The sequence below is a fragment of the Dama dama genome, chromosome 21 (genome assembly GCF_033118175.1).
Source record: "Dama dama isolate Ldn47 chromosome 21, ASM3311817v1, whole genome shotgun sequence".
Taxonomy (NCBI): Eukaryota; Metazoa; Chordata; class Mammalia; order Artiodactyla; family Cervidae; genus Dama; species Dama dama.
Window position 1 is genome coordinate 59,196,820 of NC_083701.1, and position 24,203 is coordinate 59,221,022.

The following is a 24,203-nucleotide window of genomic DNA, read 5'->3' on the forward strand; positions in this document are numbered from 1 at the left end:
CACCCTGAGCCCACACGCTGCAGTCACTAAGCCCACGCACCCAGAGCCTGTGCTCTGCAATAAGAGAAGCTACTGCAACGAGAGGTCCATGCACCGCAGCAAAGAAAAACCCTGGCTCCCTGCAACCAGAGAAGGCCCGCACTGCAACGAAGACCCAGTGAAACCAAAAATAAAGTTTTAAAGGAACTGCACATTCATCAGAACTGCATTTATGTAAAACACATTATGCATAGAAATGAAAAAGATGATAAAAGAATATATAAAAAATGAACAATTGTGTAGGGCAGTGAGAATATACAGAATTTTGCCTTTTTTCAAAAATGTTTATTGTTATTATGCTTTATAATTAAAACTGAGATAAAACAAATAGTCTCTAAAGTTTTTAAATATTTATTTATTTATTTGGCTTCACTGGGTATTAGTTACAGCATGTAAGATCTTTAGTTGCAGCATGTGAACTCTTAGTTGCAGCATGTGGGATCTAGTTTCTCTCACCAGAAACTGAACCCAGGCCCCTTGCATTGGGAGTGCAGAGTTTTAGTTACTGGACCACCAGGGGAGTAACCTAAATTTTTATTTGTATAGAACATAATCAGAGCTCTAGGTGAATATATTTAAAAGATGATTTCAGCACCTAGGATGGTCAAAGAAAATTAATATAAATTTAGGAATACTACTATTTTTGATCAATTTGAAAAAGTTATTAACAACTTTGAAATACACACTTGTCAAACCACAAATTAATTCCATAGAGGGCTTAGATTTGGATAAACTGCAGAATTTAAAAAGCAATTGCTTAAATTCTATTACTTTTTAGTTAGTTATAAAAAGACTTTAAGGTACAAATATCGAGTTACTAATGGCAAGTAGAGAAAAGCTAAGGATTCTGATTAACTATTTTCAGCATGTTACTTATTTTTAAAAATTTTAAAAACCACCTTTCGGACTCAAAAAGGCAATCTGTTATACTCAATCTAAAAATTCCTTTAGTGAAGAAAATGTTCAAGGACAAATACCCAGATGAATTTCACCCATGTTCTTCTCACTTCCTGTCACTCCAGTCTCATCTTCTAATCTCAAGACTGACCTTCATATAAACAAATATAACTTCATACGGGAATGGCAGGCACAAGATTGGTAGCAGAAAAAGTAATCCAAAGAACACGGCGCCTATTTTTCCCTATTAATGTTTATCATAAATTTTCAGTGTATCAGGTACATTATACTGCATCTCACCACAACCCTATAAAACAGGCATTATTGTCCTCAATTTACAGTTAAAGCAACAGAGAAGCCGGGAGATTAAATGACTTGCCTAAGGTCACACTGCATGCAAGTCAAGAAGCAATAGTTTGAACCCTGTATGGAACAACTGACTGGTTCAGGATTCAGAAAGGAGTATAACAAGGTTGTTTGTTGTCACCCTGTTTATTTAACTTATACGCTGAGCACATCATGAGAAATGCCAAGCTGGATGAGTTACAAGTTGGAATCAGGATTGCCAAGAGAAACATCAACAACCTCAGATATGCGGATAATACCACTCTAACAACAGAAAGTGAGGAGGAACTAAAGGGCCTCTTGATGAGGGTGAGGGAGGAGAATGAAAAACCAGCTTAAAACTAAATATTTTAAAAAACTAAGATCATGGCATCCGGCCACATCATCACCTCATGGCAAATAGAAGGGGAAAAGGTGGAAGCAGTGACAGATTTCATCTTCCCGGGCTCTAAAATCACTGCGGATGGTGACTGCAGCCATGAAATTAGAAGATGATTGCTTCTTAGCAGGAAAGCCATGACAAACCTAGACAGTGTGTTGAAAAGCAAAAGACATCACTTTGCCGACAAAAGCCCGTACAGTCAAGGCTATGGTCTGTCCAGCAGTCACGTACAGTTGTGAGAGCTGAACCATACAGAAGGCAGAGTGCTGAAGAATTGATACCTTTGAACTGTGGTGTTGGAGAAGACTCTTGAGAGTCCCCTGGACAGCAACAAGATCAAATCAGTCAATTTTCAGGGAAATCAACCCTGAATACTCTCATTGGAAGGGCTGATGCTGAAGCTGAAGCTCCACTATTTTGGTCACCTGATGCGAACAGCCAACTCACTGGAAAAGACCCTGATGCTGGGAAAGATTGAGGGCAGAAGGAGAAGAGGGTGTCAGAGGATAAGATGGCTAGATGGCATCACTGATGCAATGGACATGAATTTGGCCAAACTCCGGGGGATGGTGAGGGACGGGAGACCTGGCATGCTGCAGTCCATGGAGTTGTGAAGAGTTGGACACAACTGCGCAACTGAACAACTAGTAACTGAAAAACTAGTCACACAATTAGTAACTGGCAAACTAGGATATGACCCACAGCTGACTAAAACCAAAGCCTCCTCTTTACACTGCTTACATACAGTACTGCCTTAACTCCTTGAAACCAGCTAAGGGAACACAGAATTAAAATAAGCAGAAAAATCAATATTTTCAGTCATAAAAATCCTGCTACTTATATAAGCTATCTGAATTGACTTAGACTACGTAAATTCCCCTAAATTCTAGCCAGATAAAAACAAGATCCATAAGAGAAATTTTTACTAGAATTCCACCTTATATTATTAAAGCAACCAGCTCAGCTCTAAATCATAATGTTTCTGACTCTGGTTACTTTAAACAGAAGTAAAAGACAAGTGGCAAGCTCTGAAGGACTGAGATTAGACTGCTGAACATAGATCAAGAATCAAGACTTCTGAGGATAAAGCATCGCTTATGCTAATAGCCTAGAAAAGGGTGCAGGAAACGAGGAACAATAGAGAATTGATTTTAAACTGGAAGGCTATAAAACAAAGATTTTTCATGAATCACAGAAATGAATGAGAATTACAGGGTAAAGCCGGGACAGAGCTGAGAAATGTGAACTAGAAAGGGTGGGAAAGAAGAGAGTGTTTGAAAACATTGGAAATATTGAAACATATGGTAAATTGTGAGACAGTTTGAGCTATGGCATGGTTATATAAATTCCTGCTGCAAAATCTGGTGGCAGATTGGAAGCATGTGTTCCAAAATAATTCCATAAGATTTCTATTGAAGTTGAAGAAAATGAGTAATGAGAGTTTTACATCCTCAGTGGTATCTGACTGGTCCCTTCAAAAGATGGTTTTAGCATAACTTTTTAAATGAAGGCACCACTGAACTGTTCCCAATCTCAAATATTCAATATACATAGTATATGTATTAATTCACTAAATTATATATTTCATACTCGTCCCCCTTATAACAGGGTCCCCCTTTCCCTATTTCAGTGCTCCAGGAAGAGTGAAAATTTTGTAGCTAAAAGAAAAGATCTATGAAAGGGAAAGGTGGACAGTGAGCTGGAGAGATAGCTTAGGCAGAGACTGTGAAGGAACTTGTATACAAAAGGAAGGAGTCTAGATTTTATCCAAAGCAAAAGAAAGCCTAAAGAGGTCTTTAGACTAGGGGATGAATGATTTAAATTTTATTTTTAAGATGGTACTCTGAAACTATACAGAGGACAAATCCAGGATAGAGCCATAAGATCCAGGGGAAAAAAAAAAAGAACCATAAGATCCCAGAATACAAGACAATAGCAATACCAGTGGAAATACATTGGTGAGAATTCTCACACTAGCTAGATTTTCTGACAGTAAACCAACAGAATGTACAGACATATAAGCACTACCATGCTCTTATTTCCAAATCTTAAACTGCAATCAAACGTGCCAGTGAGACAAATTCAAATTTCTTAACAAGGCATAAATTATCAGTCAGTCAGTCAGTTCAGTCGCTCAGTCGTGTCCGACTCTTTGCGACCCCGTGAATCGCAGCACGCCAGGCCTCCCTGTCCATCACCAACTCCCGGAGTTTACTCAAACTCATGCCCATCTAGTCGGTGATGCCATCCAGCCATCTCATCCTCTGTCATCCCCTTCTCCTCCTGCCCCCAATCCCTCCCGGCATCAGGGTCTTTTCCAATGAGTCAACTCTTCACATGAGGTGGCCAAAGTACTGGAGTTTCAGCTTCAACATCAATCCTTCCAATGAACACCCAGGACTGATCTCCTTTAGGATGGACTGGTTGGATCTCCTTGCAGTCCAAGGGACTCTCAAGAGTCTTCTCCAACACCACAGTTCAAAAGCATCAATTCTTCGGTGCTCAGCTTTCTTCACAGTCCAACTCTCACATCCATACATGACCACTGGAAAAACCATAACCTTGACCAGACGGCCCTTTGTTGGCAAAGTAATGTCTCTGCTTTTAAAAATGCTATCTAGGTTGGTCATAACTTTCCTTCCAAGGAGTAAGCGTCTTTTAATTTCATGGCTGCAGTCATCATCTGCAGTGATTTTGGAGCCCAAAAAAATAAAGTCTGACACTGTTTCCACTGTCTCCCCATCTATTTCCCATGAGGTGATGGGACCAGATGCCATGATCTTATTTTTCTGAATGTTAAGCTTTAAGCCAACTTTTTCACTCTATAGATGGTTCTAAATATTTAACAACTGACACAACCATATAAAATATGTGTCAATGTATAAATTAGCATTAAAAATAAATTTCTTTTTTTCCAAATAAACTGTATAGAATTCTGCTGTGTATAGTAGTCCCTCCTTATCTGCGGTTTTGCTTACTGCAGTTTCAGTGATACATGGTCAACGGCAGTCCAAAAATATTAAATGGAAAATGTTTATTTCAAAAACAAACAATTCATAAGTTTTAAACTGTGCACTGTTCTGGACTGCATGATGAAATCTCAAACTGCCCTGCTCTGTCCCATCCAGGATGTGAATCATCCCTCTGCCAAGCTCACTCTGCCAATTTGTCACTTACTAGCCTGCATGGTTATCAGATCAACTCTCACAGTGCTTCCGTTCAAAATAACCCTAATTTTACTTAATAACGTCCCCAGAGCACAGGAGTAGTGATACTGGCAATTTGTAAGTGCCAAAGAGAAGCCATAGAGTGTTTCCTTTATGTGAAATGGTAAAAGCTCTTAATAATAAAAGAAAAAATAGTATGTTGAAATTGCTAAGATCTACTGTGAGATCAAATTCTCTGTGAAATTGTGAAGAGGGAGAAAGAAATCTGCACTAGTTCTGCTGTCGCACCTCAAACTTCAAAAGTTATGGCCATATGCATAAGTTAAGATGGAAAAAGCGTTAAATTTATACAGTATTTTGACAGAGCACATTCACATAACCTTTATTACAGTATAATGTTGTATGTCCTATTTTATTATTAGTTATTGTTCATCTCTTATTGTGCCTAATTTGTAAATTCAACTTTATAATATATAAACTATATAATACAGGAAAAAAAACATAGTATATACAGGGTTTAGCACTATCCACAGTTTCAGACATCCACTGGGGGCTGTGGAACAAATCCACAGCGGATTAAAGGGGACCACTGTAATAAGAGCTATAGCAACATTATACACTAGTCATTGTAACAGTTTCCAAATCATTTGTTAAATTTTAGAAGTGCTGATTTAACCTCTCTAAGGGGGCCATGATTTGATATTGGGAACCATACTAAGCTTCTCCCAACATCTTTCGCATTAAAGTGACTGTCACGAGCCGCTGCTTCTGCACGTTGCTGAAGCTGTAAGGTAGCTGGGCCTGCCGTCTGTGTCACCGTCACACAGCATACAGAGGCTAGTGCTTCCCACCGCGCATGAAACCCCTGTGTCGCAGGACCCCTCCCCCAAAACACGCTGCCACAAAAGCGACCTGCACCGCAGCCTGCTCCATCACCCCCAGCAACAGGAAATGCTGAAGGACTAGGCAGTCCCGACGGGCCTTCCAAGGACCACGTTAATCCACACCATGCTTACAGACTGCACTGGACAACATACCATTCTCTCAATAAAAGTCACCAATATGCATGCAAGTGATTCAGTATTTTAATAACTAGTGTCTCTGTTACTGGTACATATCAGCTGAATACCAGTCCTTCATACAAGGTCCTTTACAACTGACTCCTGCCAACTAGCCTCCGTGCACCTATCAATATAGGAATAGTCTGAATGGCTGGTGACAATAAGAGCACCAGTGGCCACTGTAGTTACGACAATTAACATGTTATAGCAATTCATGGCTCGTAGGCACTTTCATTTACAGCGTCACCGTAACCCTGTCAGAAAGATACCACAAACCCTAATTCCTTACCAATGGTTTCAAAACCCAAAGCTCTGAAAACAGAACTTTTTTTGCAAGTTTGGGCCAAAATTCTTGATCTAAATGAATTATTAATAGCATGAGGCTTTATGTAATCTCTATTTAAAGTACTTATAAATATTCACATGTTTCACTAGAGAAATATAAATGCATTTGCTTAGGGGCTGCTGTCCTGATCCACTAAGAGTTACATATTTCTGTGGTTGCACCTTTAATGTTTCTAAAATCAAAAAAAGGGGTGTTGTTGTTATTATTTAGTTGCTCACTCGTGCCTGACTCTTGTGCAACTCCAGGGACTGTAGCCCACCAGGTTCCTCTGTCCATGGAGCTTCCCAGGCAAGAATACTGAAGTGGGTTGCCATTTCCTTCTCTAGGGACTCTTTCAGACCCAGGAATCAAACCTGCGTCTCCTGCATTGCACACAGATTCTTTACCGCTGAACCACAGTGGAAGCCCCAAAACTCAAAACACCTGAATTCTAAACCACATCTGGCAGCACGAAATTCAGTTAAGGAATTTTGGATGTGTGTTTTCAATCTCTATTTACAGAGTTTAGGGAGTTGAACTGATTTTGTCAGGATAATATAGCTTGTAAATGGTGGAGCCAGGACTCTAATCCAGACACCTAAGTCTTGTTTTATCCCCTGTCCAAGACAGACCATAAATGAAAAAAGAAACCTTTCTCTGCATAAAAAGATACATCTCACAGTTCACATAATATCATGTAAGCATAAGTTAACATAAAAATTTTAACGCAAAAATTAAAAATCAAAGTCTGTATCTAACCTTCAAAAAATACATTCCCTGCTGCTTAAATATTGATGTTTCACCCTCTCTATTTTACACAAATGAGTAAAGTCATTGTCAGATTTGGGGTCACTCTTCCAGAAGTTAAGAACACCATCAATTTTAATGTTGACATTATTTTTCACTAAAATTCCTAAACACTACAAAACAAATTAAACAATTTAAAAAGAGAATTATAAATAATTATCCTAGGAATTGACAAATTCTCTAATACCAATCCTGTCAATTCTGTGGTAGTTATATTTTTCAACAAATACTTCAGATTCTCCTTCTGACCATGGTAGGATTGCACTTTTCTACCGAGTTAGGCATGATCACGTAACTTGCTATGGCCAATGAAATGTGTACAGCAGTTATATATATATTTCTGAGAGGAAACTGTAAGAAACAATCTGCAATTGACTACTTTCTCTCTTCATCTGCTCTCAATGTTCCATACATCTTCTCCACCATCATCCTGTGTTCCAGAATGAAAATGACACGGAGTAAAGACCCCAGGCAACCCAGATAGAAACATACAACATGAAAAATAAACTTGTATTGTTTTAAGCTACCGAAATTTGAGGACAGTACAGCCTACTGTTAATTTATAAGTGTATTGCCTCTTAGCTCCTAGTCCATCTTTCTTCATCCTACTTAGTAATACTGAATCCGGACTCTACAACCCTTTCTCCTTTCACAGTTGGCGCAATGTCAAGCTTCGTCAGTAGAGGGAGCCGGAGCAAAAGGAAGAAGGGGCTTCTCTTTCTGGATCTGGGAATTCTGTTTTCCCTGCGATGCCTGGCTGTCAGGAGCTTTCAGGATACCTACCCAGCGGCACTCACTCTCGGCACTCACCCTCACCAGCACGCAACACGTTTCACCAGCACCCAGCAGGAACTGATCCAGAAATTTCAACAGCATCCCAGCAGGCAGTATCCCAGTAAGTCTCACAGACACCCTATAGGTGGCTTCCCAGTGACTTTGGCTAAGCACATTAGCCAACTTCGCAGCAGCCCCACCGACACCCCCACAGATGATTTCCTGCCTATCCCAGCTGGTGACAGCTCAATGGGACATCATCACACCTTCCAACAAGGGCTGAATTTCAGCCTTAGCCATGGGGGAACGGGCCTCTTCCAAGTTTGTTCCTTCCTTGAGTACTCAGCCTCAGCCCTAAAGAAGGTGGCTGCTCTCTGCTACAAGTTAATAATCCTTTATATTAAAATTTCCCTATTCAAAGTATTACTGCAGTTTCTGTCTTCCGATTGGACGGTGATATCTAGTCTACCCCAACATATAAAACTACATGCTGCAACATGAATTTGTATTAGTGTTTTTGAAGGATAACTTTGGTTATTTTCTTTTTCTAGCTATTTCATAGCTATTTTTAATATTTTATGTATCAAAGTTAAAGCAATTAATTGTATTTTGACCACTGACATAGAATTTAAATCATACTAAATACTTCCCTCGTGATTCAGCTGATAAAGAATCCACCTGCAATTCAGGAGACTTGGGTTCAGTCTCTGGGTTGGGAAGATCCCCTGGAGGAGGGAAAGGCTGCCCACTCCAGTATTCTGGCCTGGACTCTGTATCGTCCATGGGGTTGCAAAGAGTTGGACAGGACTGACAGACTTTCACTTTCACTTTCAAATACTACATGCTTTCATTAAATCAGACTTATTGGCTAAAAAATATGAGAAATAAAAATAATATATGAAAGCACATTTATTGTGGGGTAAGAAATAGTTCTTCAACCAAACATGTCAATGAAAATTATAGTTGTCAAAAGATTAAATTCAAATCTTTATTTACTCATACTACAATATAAAGTTTATACTGAGTCTTTTAAAATCAGTTTATATTGAGTCTTTTAAAATCAGATAATGAAAATATTGCATTTGGGAAAGTTTCAATACTCTTCACTATGTTAGTCATATGGCAAAATTACATATTCCTCAATCTATAAAAATAAATCCAATTATTAACTAAAAAGACTACTCAGGAAGAGTACTTAAGTGTTTCTTATGTGCAAAGCCAAAAACAATTCTCATTGCTTGCCCCCGGCCCCACTTCCCATTAAACCAGTATTTTAATTCAGGAGGAAACAAATGAAAAGTGAAGAGCACATTGCCAGTAATTTGAGGGCAATAAAGTATTATAAACCTATGGAAAAGTAAAACTATAAAATATTATTTCAGAGGTATTCTAGAATGTGTGTCTCTAATACAAAATACATTTTTAAAAATGAGTAGCTCAATGTCTCCTTTATGAAAGACATATATCCAAACTTATATCTAGTGGCACTTACTAAAGAAGTATAAGGAGAATAATGACCACCAAAGAGGTTCATTTTCTAATCCCAGGAAGGTGAATATATGTATCCTTACATGGTAAAAGAGATTTTAGAGATGTGACTAAGATACGAAGATTATTCTGGACTATCTGGGTGGGCCCAATCTAATCATAGGAATTCTTAAAAGAGAAAAATCTCTCCCAGCTGTGGACAGAGAGAAAGGCAGTGACAGAAGAAGGGTCAGAAAATGGCATCATGAGAAGAATTCAATGCTCCATTGCTGGTTCTGAGATGTAGGAAGCTATGAGTAAGACTAGAGAAGAGGTCTCTAGGAGGTCAAAACAGCATTCAGCTGATAGCTGAAGGAAATGGGAGTCTCAGTTGTTTTTCAAGGAACTGAATTCTTTCAACAGCCCAAATGAGCAAGAAAACATTCCCTCCCACCTCACCCCTGAACCACCACAACCCCCCCACCCCCGCCCCCGGCCTCACCCCTACCCCGGGTAGCTTCCAGAAAGAAATACAGCCAGTTCTTTTGATTCTATCCAGTAAGACCTATGTCAGACTTCTGACTTACAGAACTGTATGATAATAAACTTCTGTTGTTTTAAGCCAGTAAGTTTGTTAGTAGCAGAAAACTAATACAAGGGACAATATTTATAACCTTTGAAGATGTAAGTCATGCTTTATTATGACCTAGCAATGGCTTTTCAACAGGTATTAAAATATTGGGCGTTCATAAAAGTATTTACTGAAAATAAAGTAGGTTGATTCCCAGGCAAGAATACAGGAGTGGGTAGCCATTCCCTTTTGCAAGGGATCTTTCCGATCCAGGGATGGAACCCAGGTCTCCTGTATTGCAGGTGATTCTTTACAGTCTGGGCCACCAGGGAAGCCCCTTTCATAAAAGTATTTATTGAAGATAAAGTAGATTGATAGTCTCTATAGTTATCAATGCTTCCCTCTTTCAGCTAAATTATTTATTTAACAAACACTTACATGATGTTTACTGTGTGCTAAGAACTCTTCCAAGGGCTTTACAAATGTAAACTCAATCCTCATAACAGCTTATGAAGTAGGCATTATTATCCCCATTTTACAGATAAAGACAGTAAGCTACAAAACTATCAAGTAACAGAGCTGGGATTCAAACTTAAGCTCGACTGACTCCAGAATTCAAGTGCTTCAGCACTAGGCTAACTGTTTTCCGTATGAGACTCAACAGCAATGTGATAGAAAGAGATTGGGTTTTGTAGTTAAAAAGATCTAGGCAGAGATCTGTGTTCTGCTACTCATAAGCTTTGTAACCTGTATCCTAGCACATAATGGACACTAAAGAAATGTTCATTCCCTCCTTCAACTCCTGCTTGCAGTTTAGAGATACATTCAAATTCAAAGAAAACCCTATATGGAACAGGCTTAAGAAAAAAACTGAACACTAATCTTAATTCCCAAATTTGCACTTCTCTTTCCTCAGGTTTACACATTACTTTTCAGATCTCAGCTAAGACAACCAATGGTATAACAACACATTTCTAGGGGTACTCTAGGCTCTCACTATCATACCGACAAAAATATATTGGAATTTTACCATAAAAACAAAATTACAAAAAAGGGGGGAAATTTTTTTAAGATTTAAACATGAGGTATAGGTAAAGTCTTTTTGATTGAAGGTAATCTTAGCCATAGAATGAAATGAAACAGCTATTACATGCACTTTCTGGTTCATTTTTTGTCTCAAATTTGTTACCATGTTACCTTGTTCTTGTTAACATGTGTGAAGAGTGGTCACTGGCCATATGTTAATACTCTTTAAGCTAATGTTCTTTATATTTGTTATCATCTAGAAATCAACTTTACCATCTCATATTCTAGACATTGAACCTGGTCTTAACAAAGATGCTTTGTCCTCAAGGCTGCCTACCCCTGCAATACCACCATTATTATTGCCCAGAGAAATCTTTTGAGGGGTAGGTAGAATTTTCTAAAATGCTAACTACTGTTTCAAATAAAGACATACTTGACACTATAGCAAAAAAGTAAAGTAAATACTGGGACACCAGCAGAAGGTGGCTTAATCTATCATGCTGTGCTGTGCGTAGTTGCTCAGTTGTGTCCGACTCTGTGATCGGCCCCGTGGACTGTAGCCCGCCAGGCTTCTCTGTCATTGGGTTTCGCAGGCAAGAATACTGGAGTGGGGAGCCATTCCCTTATCCAGGAGATCTTCCTGACCCAGGGATCAAACCCGAGTCTTCTGACTGCAGGTGGATTCTAAGTACAAATTCTGGTGGAATATGACTGCTTGGGCTTACATCCTAGCTCCATACTGAAAACTCTGAGCATCCAACTTAAGTCTTCATTTTTTTCACCTGTAAAACTGGGAAAAGTAATAACTATCTCATAAGATGGTTGTAGTGGTTGAATCAGATAAATATATAAAATAGCACAGTAAGCATTCAACAAATGTTGGCTATTGAGTATTAAGGTTCAGTTCACTTCATTTCAGTTGCTCAGTCGTGTCCGACTCTTTGCGACCCCATGAACCACAGCATGCCAGGCCTTCCTGTCCATCATCAACTCCCAGAGTCCACCCAAACCCAAGTCCGTTGAGTCGGTGATGCCATCCAACCATCTTATCCTCTGCCGTCCTATTCTCCTCTTGCCCTCAATCTTTCCCAGCATCAGGGTCGTTTCAAATGAGTCAGCTCTTCGCATCAGGTGGCCAAAGTATTGGAGTTTCACCTTCAGCATCAGTCCTTCCAATGAAAACCCAGGACTGATCTCCTTTAGGATGGGCTGGTTGGATCTCCTTGCAGTCCAAGGGACTCTCAAGAGTCTTCTCCAACACCACAGTTCAAAAGCATCAATTCTTCAGCACTCAGCTTTCTTTATAGTCTAACTCTCACATCCATACATGACTACTGGAAAAACCATAGCCTTGACTAGACAGACCTTTGTTGACAAAGTAATGTCTCTGCTTTTTAATATGCTGTCTAGGTTGGTCATAACTTTCCTTCCAAGAAGTAAGTATTAAGGTACTGAAAGTATAATAAAATAAGAGTTATATGAGCACAAACAGTCATCTAACCCAGTTTCCAAAGTTGGAAACCTAAGGTGAATCTCAGTTAAGAATCAGTAAGACTCAGCCAGGGAAAAGTGGTTAGTGCTTTCTAGTCAAAGAGAACAGTATATGCTAAATTACAACAGAAGATGGAAAAAAAAATAGGGAACTCACTTCAATATAATTAAAACAGATAATGCTCATGAAAGACTACCAGGATTTAACACTGATAAAACATTACAAAGGGACTTCCACGATAGACCTAGAAGTTTGGACAATATCGTAAATGCAACGGTAAGTCACTAAAGAGTACTAGGGATATTAAAATGAACTGTGTCAGAGTGTAGTACTATTACAGGGAGGCTGGACTAGAGGAAGTGAGCCTCAAGTAAAGATCCTTGTTTAGAAATGATTAAGGAAAATACAATAAAGGCATGAAACAATGCAGTGACAATGCAGATGAAGAGAAACAGATTTCAAAGATATTTCGGAGATAACAAAGATAGGGTTTGGTAACTGATTATATTTGAAGGCTGGGAAAGGGTGAGGAAATTAGAATGATTACCATGATGACCACGTTCACTCTGACCTTTCACTTTCATGCACTGGACAAGGCAATGGCAACCCACTCCAGTGTTCTTGCCTGGAGAATCCCAGGGACAGCGGAGCCTGGTGGGCTGCCATCTATGGGGTCGCACAGAGTCAGACACGACTGATGCGACTTAGCAGCAGCAGCATGTTTCATTAACAAATGTTTATTGACTGACAACTGTGTGCCTGGTACTACACTAGGCATAAAAGGATCATTAAAACTTGGTCCCTGACATCAAAGAAACCAGTTATACTAATAAGAACATAGAGATTAGCAACTAATATTGAATATCAGAAACATTATAAAAATCATCTACAGAATGATACGAAAATTGAAAGGAGAGACACCCAACTAGTGGAAATACACCAAAGAGATGTATTTCTTCACAGCAATGGAGCTGGACACAAAACAGCACATCGGGAAAAAAGCAAGAGGATGTGCATAATCAAAGAACATGATACAGAGAGGGATTTGTAAAAAGATTACTATGATTATATAGAAGGAGGTGGGTTGTGAATACCTAAAGTCACGATTCATTCACATTCATAATCCAAATAAATTTTACTGAACTACAATGTGTCAGTCTGGGTCCTGGTAGGAAACAGACGGCATAACCTGAGTAACTAAGGAGAGCTTAATAAAGGTACTGTTCTACAAAGATGTGAGCAGGGTTTAAGGAAACCAACAAGAGACGGTGCAGTATGGTGGCTAGCAACAGAGGAAAGCAATTTCCAGAACTGGAAGAAAATAGCTGTACTAAGAGGGCCACCAGACTGGTATGGAGGAAACTTGGGAACAAATAACCTGATGTCATTCTCCTTCCATACAATCTGCCAACGTCTCACATCAACGGAAACCAACTGGAGGTCTAAGAACAAGGGGACCTGCTGGGGAAATCCATAGAGGTCAGCTCCTATAGTATACAGCAAAGTGGGGGAAAGTGAGTAGATCTGGAATGGTGAATGGGAAAATATGTAACATGCAACGATAAAATTCAACAACATTCAACTGTATCTCCCTCTGGTCTTATAAAAATTCACCTCCCAATTCTATAACTCTTCCTACACTTCAATTTGGAGACAGAGTTTAATTATTAGCCTTCAACCTGCAAAACTTTTAACATGAAGCTTCAATTTGTTCTAAAATGGATCCTTAGCATTGTGAATTCTTCTGTCTCATCATAAGTATATATGCTATTTTAACTCCCTGAGCAACTATCTCTATTATGGCACAGTGTAAGCATTTTCTCCAACCTTCAACAACAAATCCTCAGTTGGGGTACAGCCAGCAACTTGTCACCAAGAGGATGGAAAAGACATTTCCCAATAAATTCTGCATTCAAGAATCAATGGCCACGTTAAGACTTTCGTTAGCTTAGACCAATCGTTGAAGAGAGATCAACCTGTAATAACAAAATTCAGTGCCCAGGTGGCACTACTGGTAAAGAATCTGGCTACCAATGCAGGAGATGCAAGATCCAAGTTCAATCCCTGGGTCAGGAAGATCCCCTGGAGAAGGGCGTGGCAACCCACTCCAGCATTCTTGCCTGGAGAATCTCATGGACAGAGGAGCCTGGCAGGCTACAGTCCATAGTGTCACAGAGTCATCAGCCAGAACTTAATTACATGAACTCATCTAGATACAAGGGGAGACGGAAAAGGTAGGACTAGACAGCTACTGCACAGAAACTCTATGAAAAAGGAATATAAATCTTTGAGGAACACCTATCGACCTCCACAACAAAATTCACTTTGACAGAAAAAAAAATTGTGTTAATAAAAGCATTAACTATTTCAGCTTTTAGTCAAAAGGCATTATGTGTGAGTGACATGTGATAAAACAGATTTTTCATGTATGTGCCCGAGAAGCAAACCACTACAACAGTTATCATAATAGACACCTCATATGCCAACAAAATAAGATGGATGTTAGCACCATCTCCATCTGTCAACTGAACAATACCAAAGTACTAAATATCAATAAACACCATTGTGGTTATATTGCTACCTAGCTATATTATTTAGTGTATCCTTTTTTCCCAGTTTTAGCATCCCAGAAGCCTAGTTGCAGGATATGTGAAATTGTTATTTTTCCCTCCCAGATGAACATAGGTTTTCTTGGAAGAAAAAACACTAAAGGGCATACAGAATTCCATCTTCTTCCTGTGTGTAAAGGAGCATTTATCCAGCATCTCTGTTTAGCAGAACCTATATGTGTGTTACACAAAAATATTAAATGTTTATAACATATAAACCCTATAAAATTCTTAATTCTAAATGCCTTAAAAAAGCATTTAGCTAGCATTATGTTGTATGGAAAACATAAATTAGAGCTTTTGAGATGCATATATATAAAAGTTGCTCATTCTTATACTAATTTATACTATCTAGTTGTCCATCAGTTTTCTGGTAACAATTTTAGACAGAAAGTAGGAGAAACAATATTATATCACTCCTGGGTCAAAACCCATTCTCAACTTTTCCCTTTCTAATAATCCTACCTCTAATCATATTTCTAGAATTTCCTATCACAAAATCCAACAAAAATTATCTCCCTTTCATAATAAAACACTTTTTTAAATTCTGCAATAATTCAGTAAGCTCATAGGAAGAGAAAGAGAATCTTCATCAACTGTAACATGTCTTTTCCAAAGTTAATCTCCCTATATTTTCCTCAAATACACTCACATTTCCAAAAGTTCATTAGAAGTGATGTAAGAAGATATATAAAAAGAACATTTCTTCTAGTTAAATCCAACATATATAATAAAGATTGTGTAATAGTTAAAAAGAAGAAAAGTTATGACCAACCTAGATAGCACGTTAAAAAGCAGAAAAGTTACTTTGCCAACAAAGGTCCATCTAGTCAAAGCTATGGTTTTTCCAGCAGTCATGTATGGATGTGAGAGCTGGACCATAAAGAACACTGAGCACTGAAGAACTGATGCTTTTGAACTGTGGTGCTGGACAAGACCCTTGAGAGTCCCTTGGACTGCAGGGAGATCAAACCAGTCAATCCTAAAGGAAATCAATCCTGAATATTCATTGGAAGGACTAATGCTGAAGCTGAAGCTCCAATATTATGGCCACCTCATGTGAAGAGTCGACTCATTAGAAAATACCTTGATGCTGGAAAAGACTGAAGGCGGGAGGAGAAGAGGATGACAGAGGATGAGATGGTTGGATGGCATCACCAAGTCGAGGGACATGAGTTTGAGCAAGCTCCGGGAGATGGTAAAGGATAGGGAAGCCTGGTGTGCTGCAGTCCATTGGGTATCAAATAGTCAGACACAACTGAGTGACTGAACACCACCACAACCTTTGTTATCAGGCTCTTTAATAATGGTTTTTGCGAGGGAAACTGCTTCCAATTCACCTTCCCTCTCCCTGTCCCTAGCTTTCCAGCAAAGAATCTGTGTACTTAGTCTCTCAGTCATGTCCAACTCTTTGGACCCCATGGACTGTAGCCCACCAAGCTTCTCTGTCCATGGGGATTCTCCAGGCAAGAATACTGGAGTGAGTTGCCATGCCTTCCTCCAGGGGATCTTCCTAACCAGGGATTGAACCCTGCAGGCAGATTCTTTACCTTCTGAGCCACCAGGGAAGCCCATGAATACCGCAGTGGGTTGCCTATCCCTTCTCCAAGGGATCCTCCCAACCCAGGAATCGAACTGGGGTCTCCAGCATTGCAGACGGATTCTTTACCAACTGAGCTGCCAGGGAAGCCCTTGACAAAGAATGAAGTCACCTAGAAGTCCTCCAGGCATATTTTGACTTCCTAGTAGGCAGGAAAAAGAATCTCTCAAAAGAAAGGGCAGGGCGACAGATTTCATCCAAAAGTGCTATAGAATTAAGGTTTAGAGACGCCTATCTATAGACGGATAGTAGCAATGATGTATTGCACACCTACTTGTGCCAGGACGCTTGGTCTATACTGATTACAACAATCCTTCAGGACAGGTGTTATTACTCAGATAACACAGAAGAGGAAACATGGCCTCAGAGAGCTTATTAAGGTAAGCAAGACCTTGCAGTTATTAATTAGTGAAGTAAGGTTTCAAGTCAAAATTCATCTGGCCTATCACACTTGCCTCTACTACCTCTCTCTTCATCACACTGTACAATCAATTTTTATCAAGATATATTGTCAACAAGAAGATACTATTTAATTGTCCTAATTACTTTAAAATATAAAATATATATGAAAAATTTATTAGGTATGTTCTCATAAAATGGCAATGTTTTAAAATGCATTTTGAATCCTTAGAAACTACGGAGTTTCAGTTTTTGGCAATGACCATGGTTACTGCGTGTACAATAATGGTTTTTATTTAAGTCTTCATGATTAAATTACATCATTTAGATGACATGCCACACTTAAAATTTCATTTAGCTGTAAGAAAAAATATGGTATTTTAAATATCAGAAAGAGGAAGATCATTCTAAGCATATCACAAAACCCAAAGGCAATAATAATAATAATAAATTTAAATACATTTTTAAAAAATCTTGACTTGTAAAATAAAGGCATAAACAAGGTCATAGAACAAGTGATAAATAAAGAGCTTCCACTAATCACTGAAAATGACCAACAGAAAAAGAAATACAAAAGGCTCTAAACAAATGTAAACGGCCCTCAATCTCACTGATAATAAGAAAACTACAATTAAATTTTAGAATGGCATATTTTCCACTAAAACTACTGGCAAAGACTACCACATACTGAGTTAGCAAGGATATATGAAAATCTCCCTAGCATATGTCACTTCTGCATACTTCCTTTATGAAATTAAATGTGACAACATTAAAATTTAATTTTTTTATTTTATACATTATAAAAATATAAAGGTTACACTTTATGACCTTTTGATCAAACAATCTCATTTCTAGGAATTTATTCCAGAGACATATTCACGCATATGGAAAATGATATATGTACAAATGCAAGAGATATAAGAGACTTGGGTTTGATCCCTTGGTTGGGAAGATCCCCTGGAGAAAGGCGTGGCAACCCATTTCAGTATTCTTGCCTAGAGAATCCCAAGGACAGAGGAGCCTGGTGAGCTACAGTCTATAGGGTCGCAAAGAGTGGGACATGACTGAAGCGACTTAGCATGCACAAACACACACACATACAGGCATTAAAATGAATTAGGGAGTTATATATTCATGGCTGTGGAATTATCTCCTAAAAACTAAACTGCAGAACATATTTGTACCTTTTATGTCCACACATGTGTACACACACATATATACGTATAGAGACACATAATATTTGATATACACACATATCTACTCTTAAGCATAGAATAAAAAAAAAAGCATAGAATATTTCTGAAAGAGTATAAAATAAGCTGGCAACAGGAGTTGCCTCTGGAAAGGGAAAATAAGTAGCTAAGAAATTTTGTACCATATGTATATATTACCTATTAAGTAAAGAAATTTATAAACTGATTTTGGAAAGTATTTTAAAACTGAAATATTAAAAAATATAAAACTTCTTACCTATGTTTTAAATATAATCTAAATCATTACCTTGATCTATCACTCAATTTTTTATTTATAGTTTTCTTTTATTAGGGGAGCAAATTATCCCTTTGACATTAACAGAAAATCTAAACTGTGTATGAGAAGATAATTTACATGGCAAGAAACACATAATTTCTAATTTGTTTCAAAAACATCTCATCTAAAAGACTATGATACAAGGATAGCAGAAAGCCCAATAAATATTTACTGAAAATACTTTTCTATTGATTTCAGTGGGTTTACTTTACTCATACATTTTTTTCATATCATACCCAAAACAAACAAAAAATAGTAACAAGAACAAAAACGCACTGGAAAATATAAACTTTAAATAAATTACGCACTTAGTCCAAAAAATTTCATTTTCCAACAAGTTTGGTAAACTACTTGTTAATGAACATTACTCGAAGTTAAATCAACATTGCTTACTAGATACCTACCATGTGCAGGTGTTACGGATGCTACAAAACAGAGACTCCAAAGAAGAGTACATTTTTATTCCTGCCCTCAAGAAGCTTACAGTCTTGAAAGACAAGGCTTAAAAACTTTAATCAATAAAAGAACATTATAGATATTACTGATACACTGAGTTATCCAAACCAAAACTGTTAAAGGCACTCATGTAAGGATTTAAAAAAAGTAATTGCTGATCCATTGAAGGATCTATTGAATATAAAAATGCTTCCAAAGTCCTAATATCTCACTCATATGTAAAACTGCAACATTTGATGATGACCAAAGACTTCCAGAATATGTGAATATTCAGCTAGGCCTTGAAGAAACTGTTAATGATTAAATATAAATAGTTTTTCATTATTCACGCTCCTTAGAAGAGAGTTTACTGTAGTGGTCTCAATCAGTTTTGATCACTCACCTTTCTCACTAAAAATATATCAGGCATTAACTGTTAAAATATGTATATTTACTTATATGCATCTTCACATTGTCAATCTATATATTAAGTATCAATAAAACTTAATTTCTTTCTTTTTCAAATACAGACAGAAATGTAAATATAAGTTTTAATAATTTTCTTCTTGTAATCCAGTACATCATCATATGATGCCCATGGGTATCCACACTCTACTTAGTATGAATACTTAATATGAATATTTAAACTCACAGATCATGCAAAAATATTTTCATCCAATGGTTTCAATTTTTCACACAGCGAACTCACTTTTTAACATAGCTGTTAAAAGGCAGCAGACATGAATTTGAATTTCAGTTTATTTCTCTCTGCCTATGACCTTCTCTCAGAATAAATGTTAACATGCAATTAAACAGACATCACTAAAGAGAAAGAAAGTATAGTCATGACCAGGCAAATGGCCCCTAAAATTTAATGGCAAACAGCAATCATTGAAGAATATTAGTACTATTTTTTTCTTATAAATAGCATTTGTAACTTAAGAGTCAATATTGAAAATAGTAGTAAATTGTCAAAATCCTCAAAACAATCTGTCTCATTTTTATCATTCTGTTATAAAGTCTATTCTTTTCCTAATCTTCCTTGTCTAATCTTATTTTATTATGAAAGCCAAAAGGTAGTTTCTACTTTTAATTGGAGGATAATTGCTTTACAATATAATGTTGGTTTCTGCAAAAGTATTTTTAAAGACCATTAAAAATTAAAGTTTCAAACATGTTATAATTTAACCTCTAAATATTTTCTTGTTAAAATGAATACAAAAATAATTCTGAAACCATGCATATCATTTTGAGGTATGACTCCTTCCAAGTCTAACTTAGGTAAAGATGCAAATAGATTATTTTACATAAACACAAACAGATTTTTCATCAATGTAATTTCATAGACTGTATGACTATGTTCTTAGAGAATGCTTGTTTCGACCTAAACTATGCAAATATGAATGCACAAACTTTATATGCATTTGCACAGTATGTAGCTTTACACAGGAATGTAAAATACTCACATGTACCTATCTGAAAAAACCCTTTCACATTTTCCTAATATAACATATAGTTCACCTTAAATAATCCTTAATTTAGTACTCAAAAATTCATTTCAGTTTCTATATATTGGAACAATAAATAGATTTGGAACTACAGCGAACTAGCCCATAAATACCAAAATTCTGCATGCCGTAAAAAAAATAAAAACACTTCCTACATTTAAGTATGAGTCAAACAAATAAAACCACATTTAATTTGAGCATCATTTTGGCAATACTTCTAACAAATATAAGAAAAGTCCACGTTTGATGCATGAGACAAGTGCTCAGGGCTGGTGCACTAGGATGACCCAGAGGGATGGGATGGGGAGGGAGGGGGGATCGGGATGGGGAACACATGTAAATCCATGGCTGATTCATGTCAATGTATGGCAAAAACCACTACAATATTGTAATTAGCCTCCAACTAATATAAATAAATGAAAAAAAAAAGACCCCCTGCACACAGCCATGCTAAAAAAGAAGAAGAAAATACAGATTCATATATCCAAATATCAAACTCTAAGTCATCAAAAGGTTGACATTGTTGGTAAAGTTAAGCAAAAGGTAGAAGTATGCTCAACGAGCTCTTTAAAATAATTGTTTTATTTTTTACTAGTTGAAATAAGCTACTTAAATCTCTTACTATTTTTTTCATTTCCCAAGCCTACTAATAAATCACATTGCCAAACAACTATTCAAACCCAGAAATTAGTTTTGAAGAAGCAATTCTTTATTTCAGTTTGTATGTTAGAAGCACATTTCCTCTCTTAGTCCTTCAGTATTTTTTGAGAACTAGTATTTTTCTTGGACATGTAAAGATATTTGATAAGTTTGTTATATAATTTAAAGTAGCATTTTTCATTAAAATATGTAAATATATATGTGTAGAGAGGGTTGTTTCTTTGTTAAGTGCTAAAGAATACTGAATTCAACAACCTGTTTTTTGGAATTTACATGATTAGAGGTCAGTGTGTTAGTTCCTTCCCAGAGGAACTCTACACTTTCAACTATGTGTTTCTGTGGAGAATATGGGAAAAGCATAATTTAGAAATAGGCGACACGAAAGAACTGTCGCATATTTGGTATACAAACTGTACAAAGTAATCTTATGAATAATACATTTCCAGCAAAAAATGAAAGAATTGAGCTGGAAAAACATTAAGAAACGGTTACACATGTTCTGCACAATCTCCTTCACGTAGTAACCGAGAAGTCAAAGAACCGTAAAACATTTAAAAGCAAACCTGCTGAAACACATCTCTTAGCTAGACTGACAAGAAAAGGAATCTCAAACGCCTGCAGACCTCGCGCTCTGGCTCTCTCTGTGGACAGTTCCCTGGTGCTGAAGTTACACCGTCACTAAACTGTCTTGGGTGCCTGGGTGCTGCTTTCCCTGTCCCACCCTCCTCAAGATCCCGCTGCCTAGACTACGAGCACGAGAAGTAGAACTTCACAAGGTAGGGAGCATCCCAAGCTGCAGTAACGGGAGGAACTGGAGTCCCTTCGGAGCCTCTTCGGGATTAAGCAGATTTACTAGTTGCAAATAGGGAGAGCGGCAGAGCGCAGGGTGTTACACACCCGCCGAGGGGGAGGGGCTGGAAGATGGCGGCGGCCGCACACCCACCCGAGACACGACAGCGCGTAATACAGGCCCCCTCGCCCGCACCGCCGCCCTCCTGCCCGGGGCGACAGTGGGCAGCGCTGCTCTTCCCGCAGTGGGGCGGGCTGTGGGGGGCAGAAGCGCCCCGCGCAGGCGGGGCCCCGGGGGCCCCCGGCGGCCCCCGGCGGCGCCCTCCTCCCCGGCCGGCGCGCCTCCGCCCGGGTCCCGGCCCGGGGAGCACCTGTGCACGGCCATATTGGATTCCTCGCCCCAGTCACTGCCTCCGCGCGGGGGCGGCGGGAAGCGACCAGGGACGCGCGGAGCCCCCGTTCAGCCCCGAGCCCCGCCGGGGCCCGCAGCCGAACTGGCCCGGCGGGGCAAGCCGGAAGGACGCCGAGGGGGGATTACAACGCCCACAGGCTCGCCGCGGCCGGCCTCAGCGCTCTGCCTCCCCGACACACACACCCCTGCGCTCTGACAGCCCCAGCAAGCTAGCCCAGGCGGCCGGCGGCGGTCGCTACCCTCGTGGCCCAGGCGCCGCCGGCGGGAAGGGAGGGCGGCGATCCGCGGGCACGCCGGCGGCCGCAGGGCAGCGACCGAGGTGGGGGGGGGCGGGGCGGCGGCGGAGGGCAGGGAGGGAGGGAGGCGGGAAGATGGAGTCAGGTCCTTACTTGAGCACCGACTGCTCCTTCTCCTCTTCTTTCTTCTGCCGATCCATGACGGCCAGAATGATTTTCCTCTCCTCCTCCGTGAGGTGGCTGAGGTCGGGCATCTCGGGCTGCAGAGGCGGCTGAGAGGCCGCCGGGGTGGGAGCCGGGCGGCCCCGCGGCCCGACAGGAGCCGACATGTTTGGCGGAGTCCAACTACCCTAGGGAAGCAGGGAGGCAACTCCACCGGCGGCGGCGGCGGCGGCGGCGGCGGCGGCACCCGCGCGGGCGGCTGGGGCAGCCTCCGGCGCCGGGACAAACACATACAAATCAATGGCCTTCAATCCCAGGCGACGGCCCCCCTCCCCCAAGATGGAAAAGAGCGGGGGGGCAGGGGAGGGGAGGGCGAGCGCGGCGGGGTGGGGGGAAGGCAGGGCTGACGAGTGCGCTCCGAGAAATGTTTCTTTTTCCCCGGGGGGCGAAGGGCTGGCAAGTGAGCTGTTGGAGCGAGAAGAGGAGCGGGAGGCCGGGCCGGGCCGCGGAGGGCGCGGAGCTGCGCGGGGAGGGTGGTGGAGTAAGGTGGCGGGGACGGCGATAAGGGTGGGGTGACTGGAGGGAGCGGGCCGGAGGGCGGCGCGCCGGCCCGGGGCGCGAGGGTGTCCGGCCGCGGCGGAGGCGGAGGGCCCCGCGCGCGCTGCCCGGGAACAGAGATAGGGGTGGTTGCGACCCAGCCCCCTGGGGGGAGTCCCGGGAACTCGCTGCGAGAGCGGGGGAGGCAGCGTCCCGCGAGCCAAAAGGGGCGCCGAGGCGGGAGCGCAGAGGGGAGTAAGGAAGCCGGGACGAATTTCCCAGGGAAGCTGCCGAGCCGTCCCGCCGACCGACGCGTCACTGGGCTCCCGGCGCCGCGGAGGGAGGATCCCCCTCCAGAAACGACGAGGAGAGGGCCGGGGTCGGGGGGGCAGCCTTGGAGACCACCCCTCCGGGCTAAAGCAGGGGAGCGAAAGCGGAGTAGGGATGACAAGGGCTAGCGGCGGACAGTCCCGAGGCCGGGGCTTCGCGGCTGCCAGCGCCCGGATCCCAGCGACCTCCGACGCGCAGCAGGGTCGGGCGCGGGTCCTTCCACATCAACGCGCCAGCCTGGAGTCCCTCAAGCTGCCACCGCCCCTGTGGTCCTTGGAGTGGGTGCGGAGGGCCCGCTCCCTACGCCGCCGCCGCTGCTGCTGCTGCCGCCGCCGCTCGGTGCCGCCGCCCGCGCCTCCTCCGCCCCTCCGCCTCCCGGGCTCCTCCCGCGGGGGCCGCGTCACCTCCCGCCCGTGGAGGCCGGGGCACCGCGGACGCCCGGCGGGCGGCGCCCACCCCTCCCGAAGGCGATCGGCGGACTGGGACCGGGCGGGGAGAGGCTATGGGGTGGGAGGGAGGGAAGGAAGGGAAGAGAGTGAGCTGGGCGGAGGAGGAGAGCGGGAGTTTCTAGGGCGGGGGTGTGGAGAGGGGAGCTTGAGAGCCGGCGTCGGGAAAGAGGGAAGAGTTAAGAATCGAGGTGGAT

At 41.0% G+C, this 24,203-nt stretch overlaps 1 protein-coding gene across 5 annotated transcripts in view; it reads right to left on the bottom strand.

Moving 5' to 3' along the window:
* The window catches only part of RIMS2 (regulating synaptic membrane exocytosis 2), a 599,507-nt gene extending 576,647 nt beyond the window's left edge, over positions 1 to 22,860 (bottom strand). For all 5 annotated transcript variants that reach the window (XM_061123619.1, XM_061123620.1, XM_061123618.1 and 2 more), the window contains exon 1: positions 22,685 to 22,860. In XM_061123619.1, coding sequence (XP_060979602.1) covers positions 22,685 to 22,860 — 176 coding nt within the window. The remainder of the gene's footprint in view (positions 1 to 22,684) is intronic.
* Between the last annotated feature and the right edge of the window lie 1,343 nt (positions 22,861 to 24,203).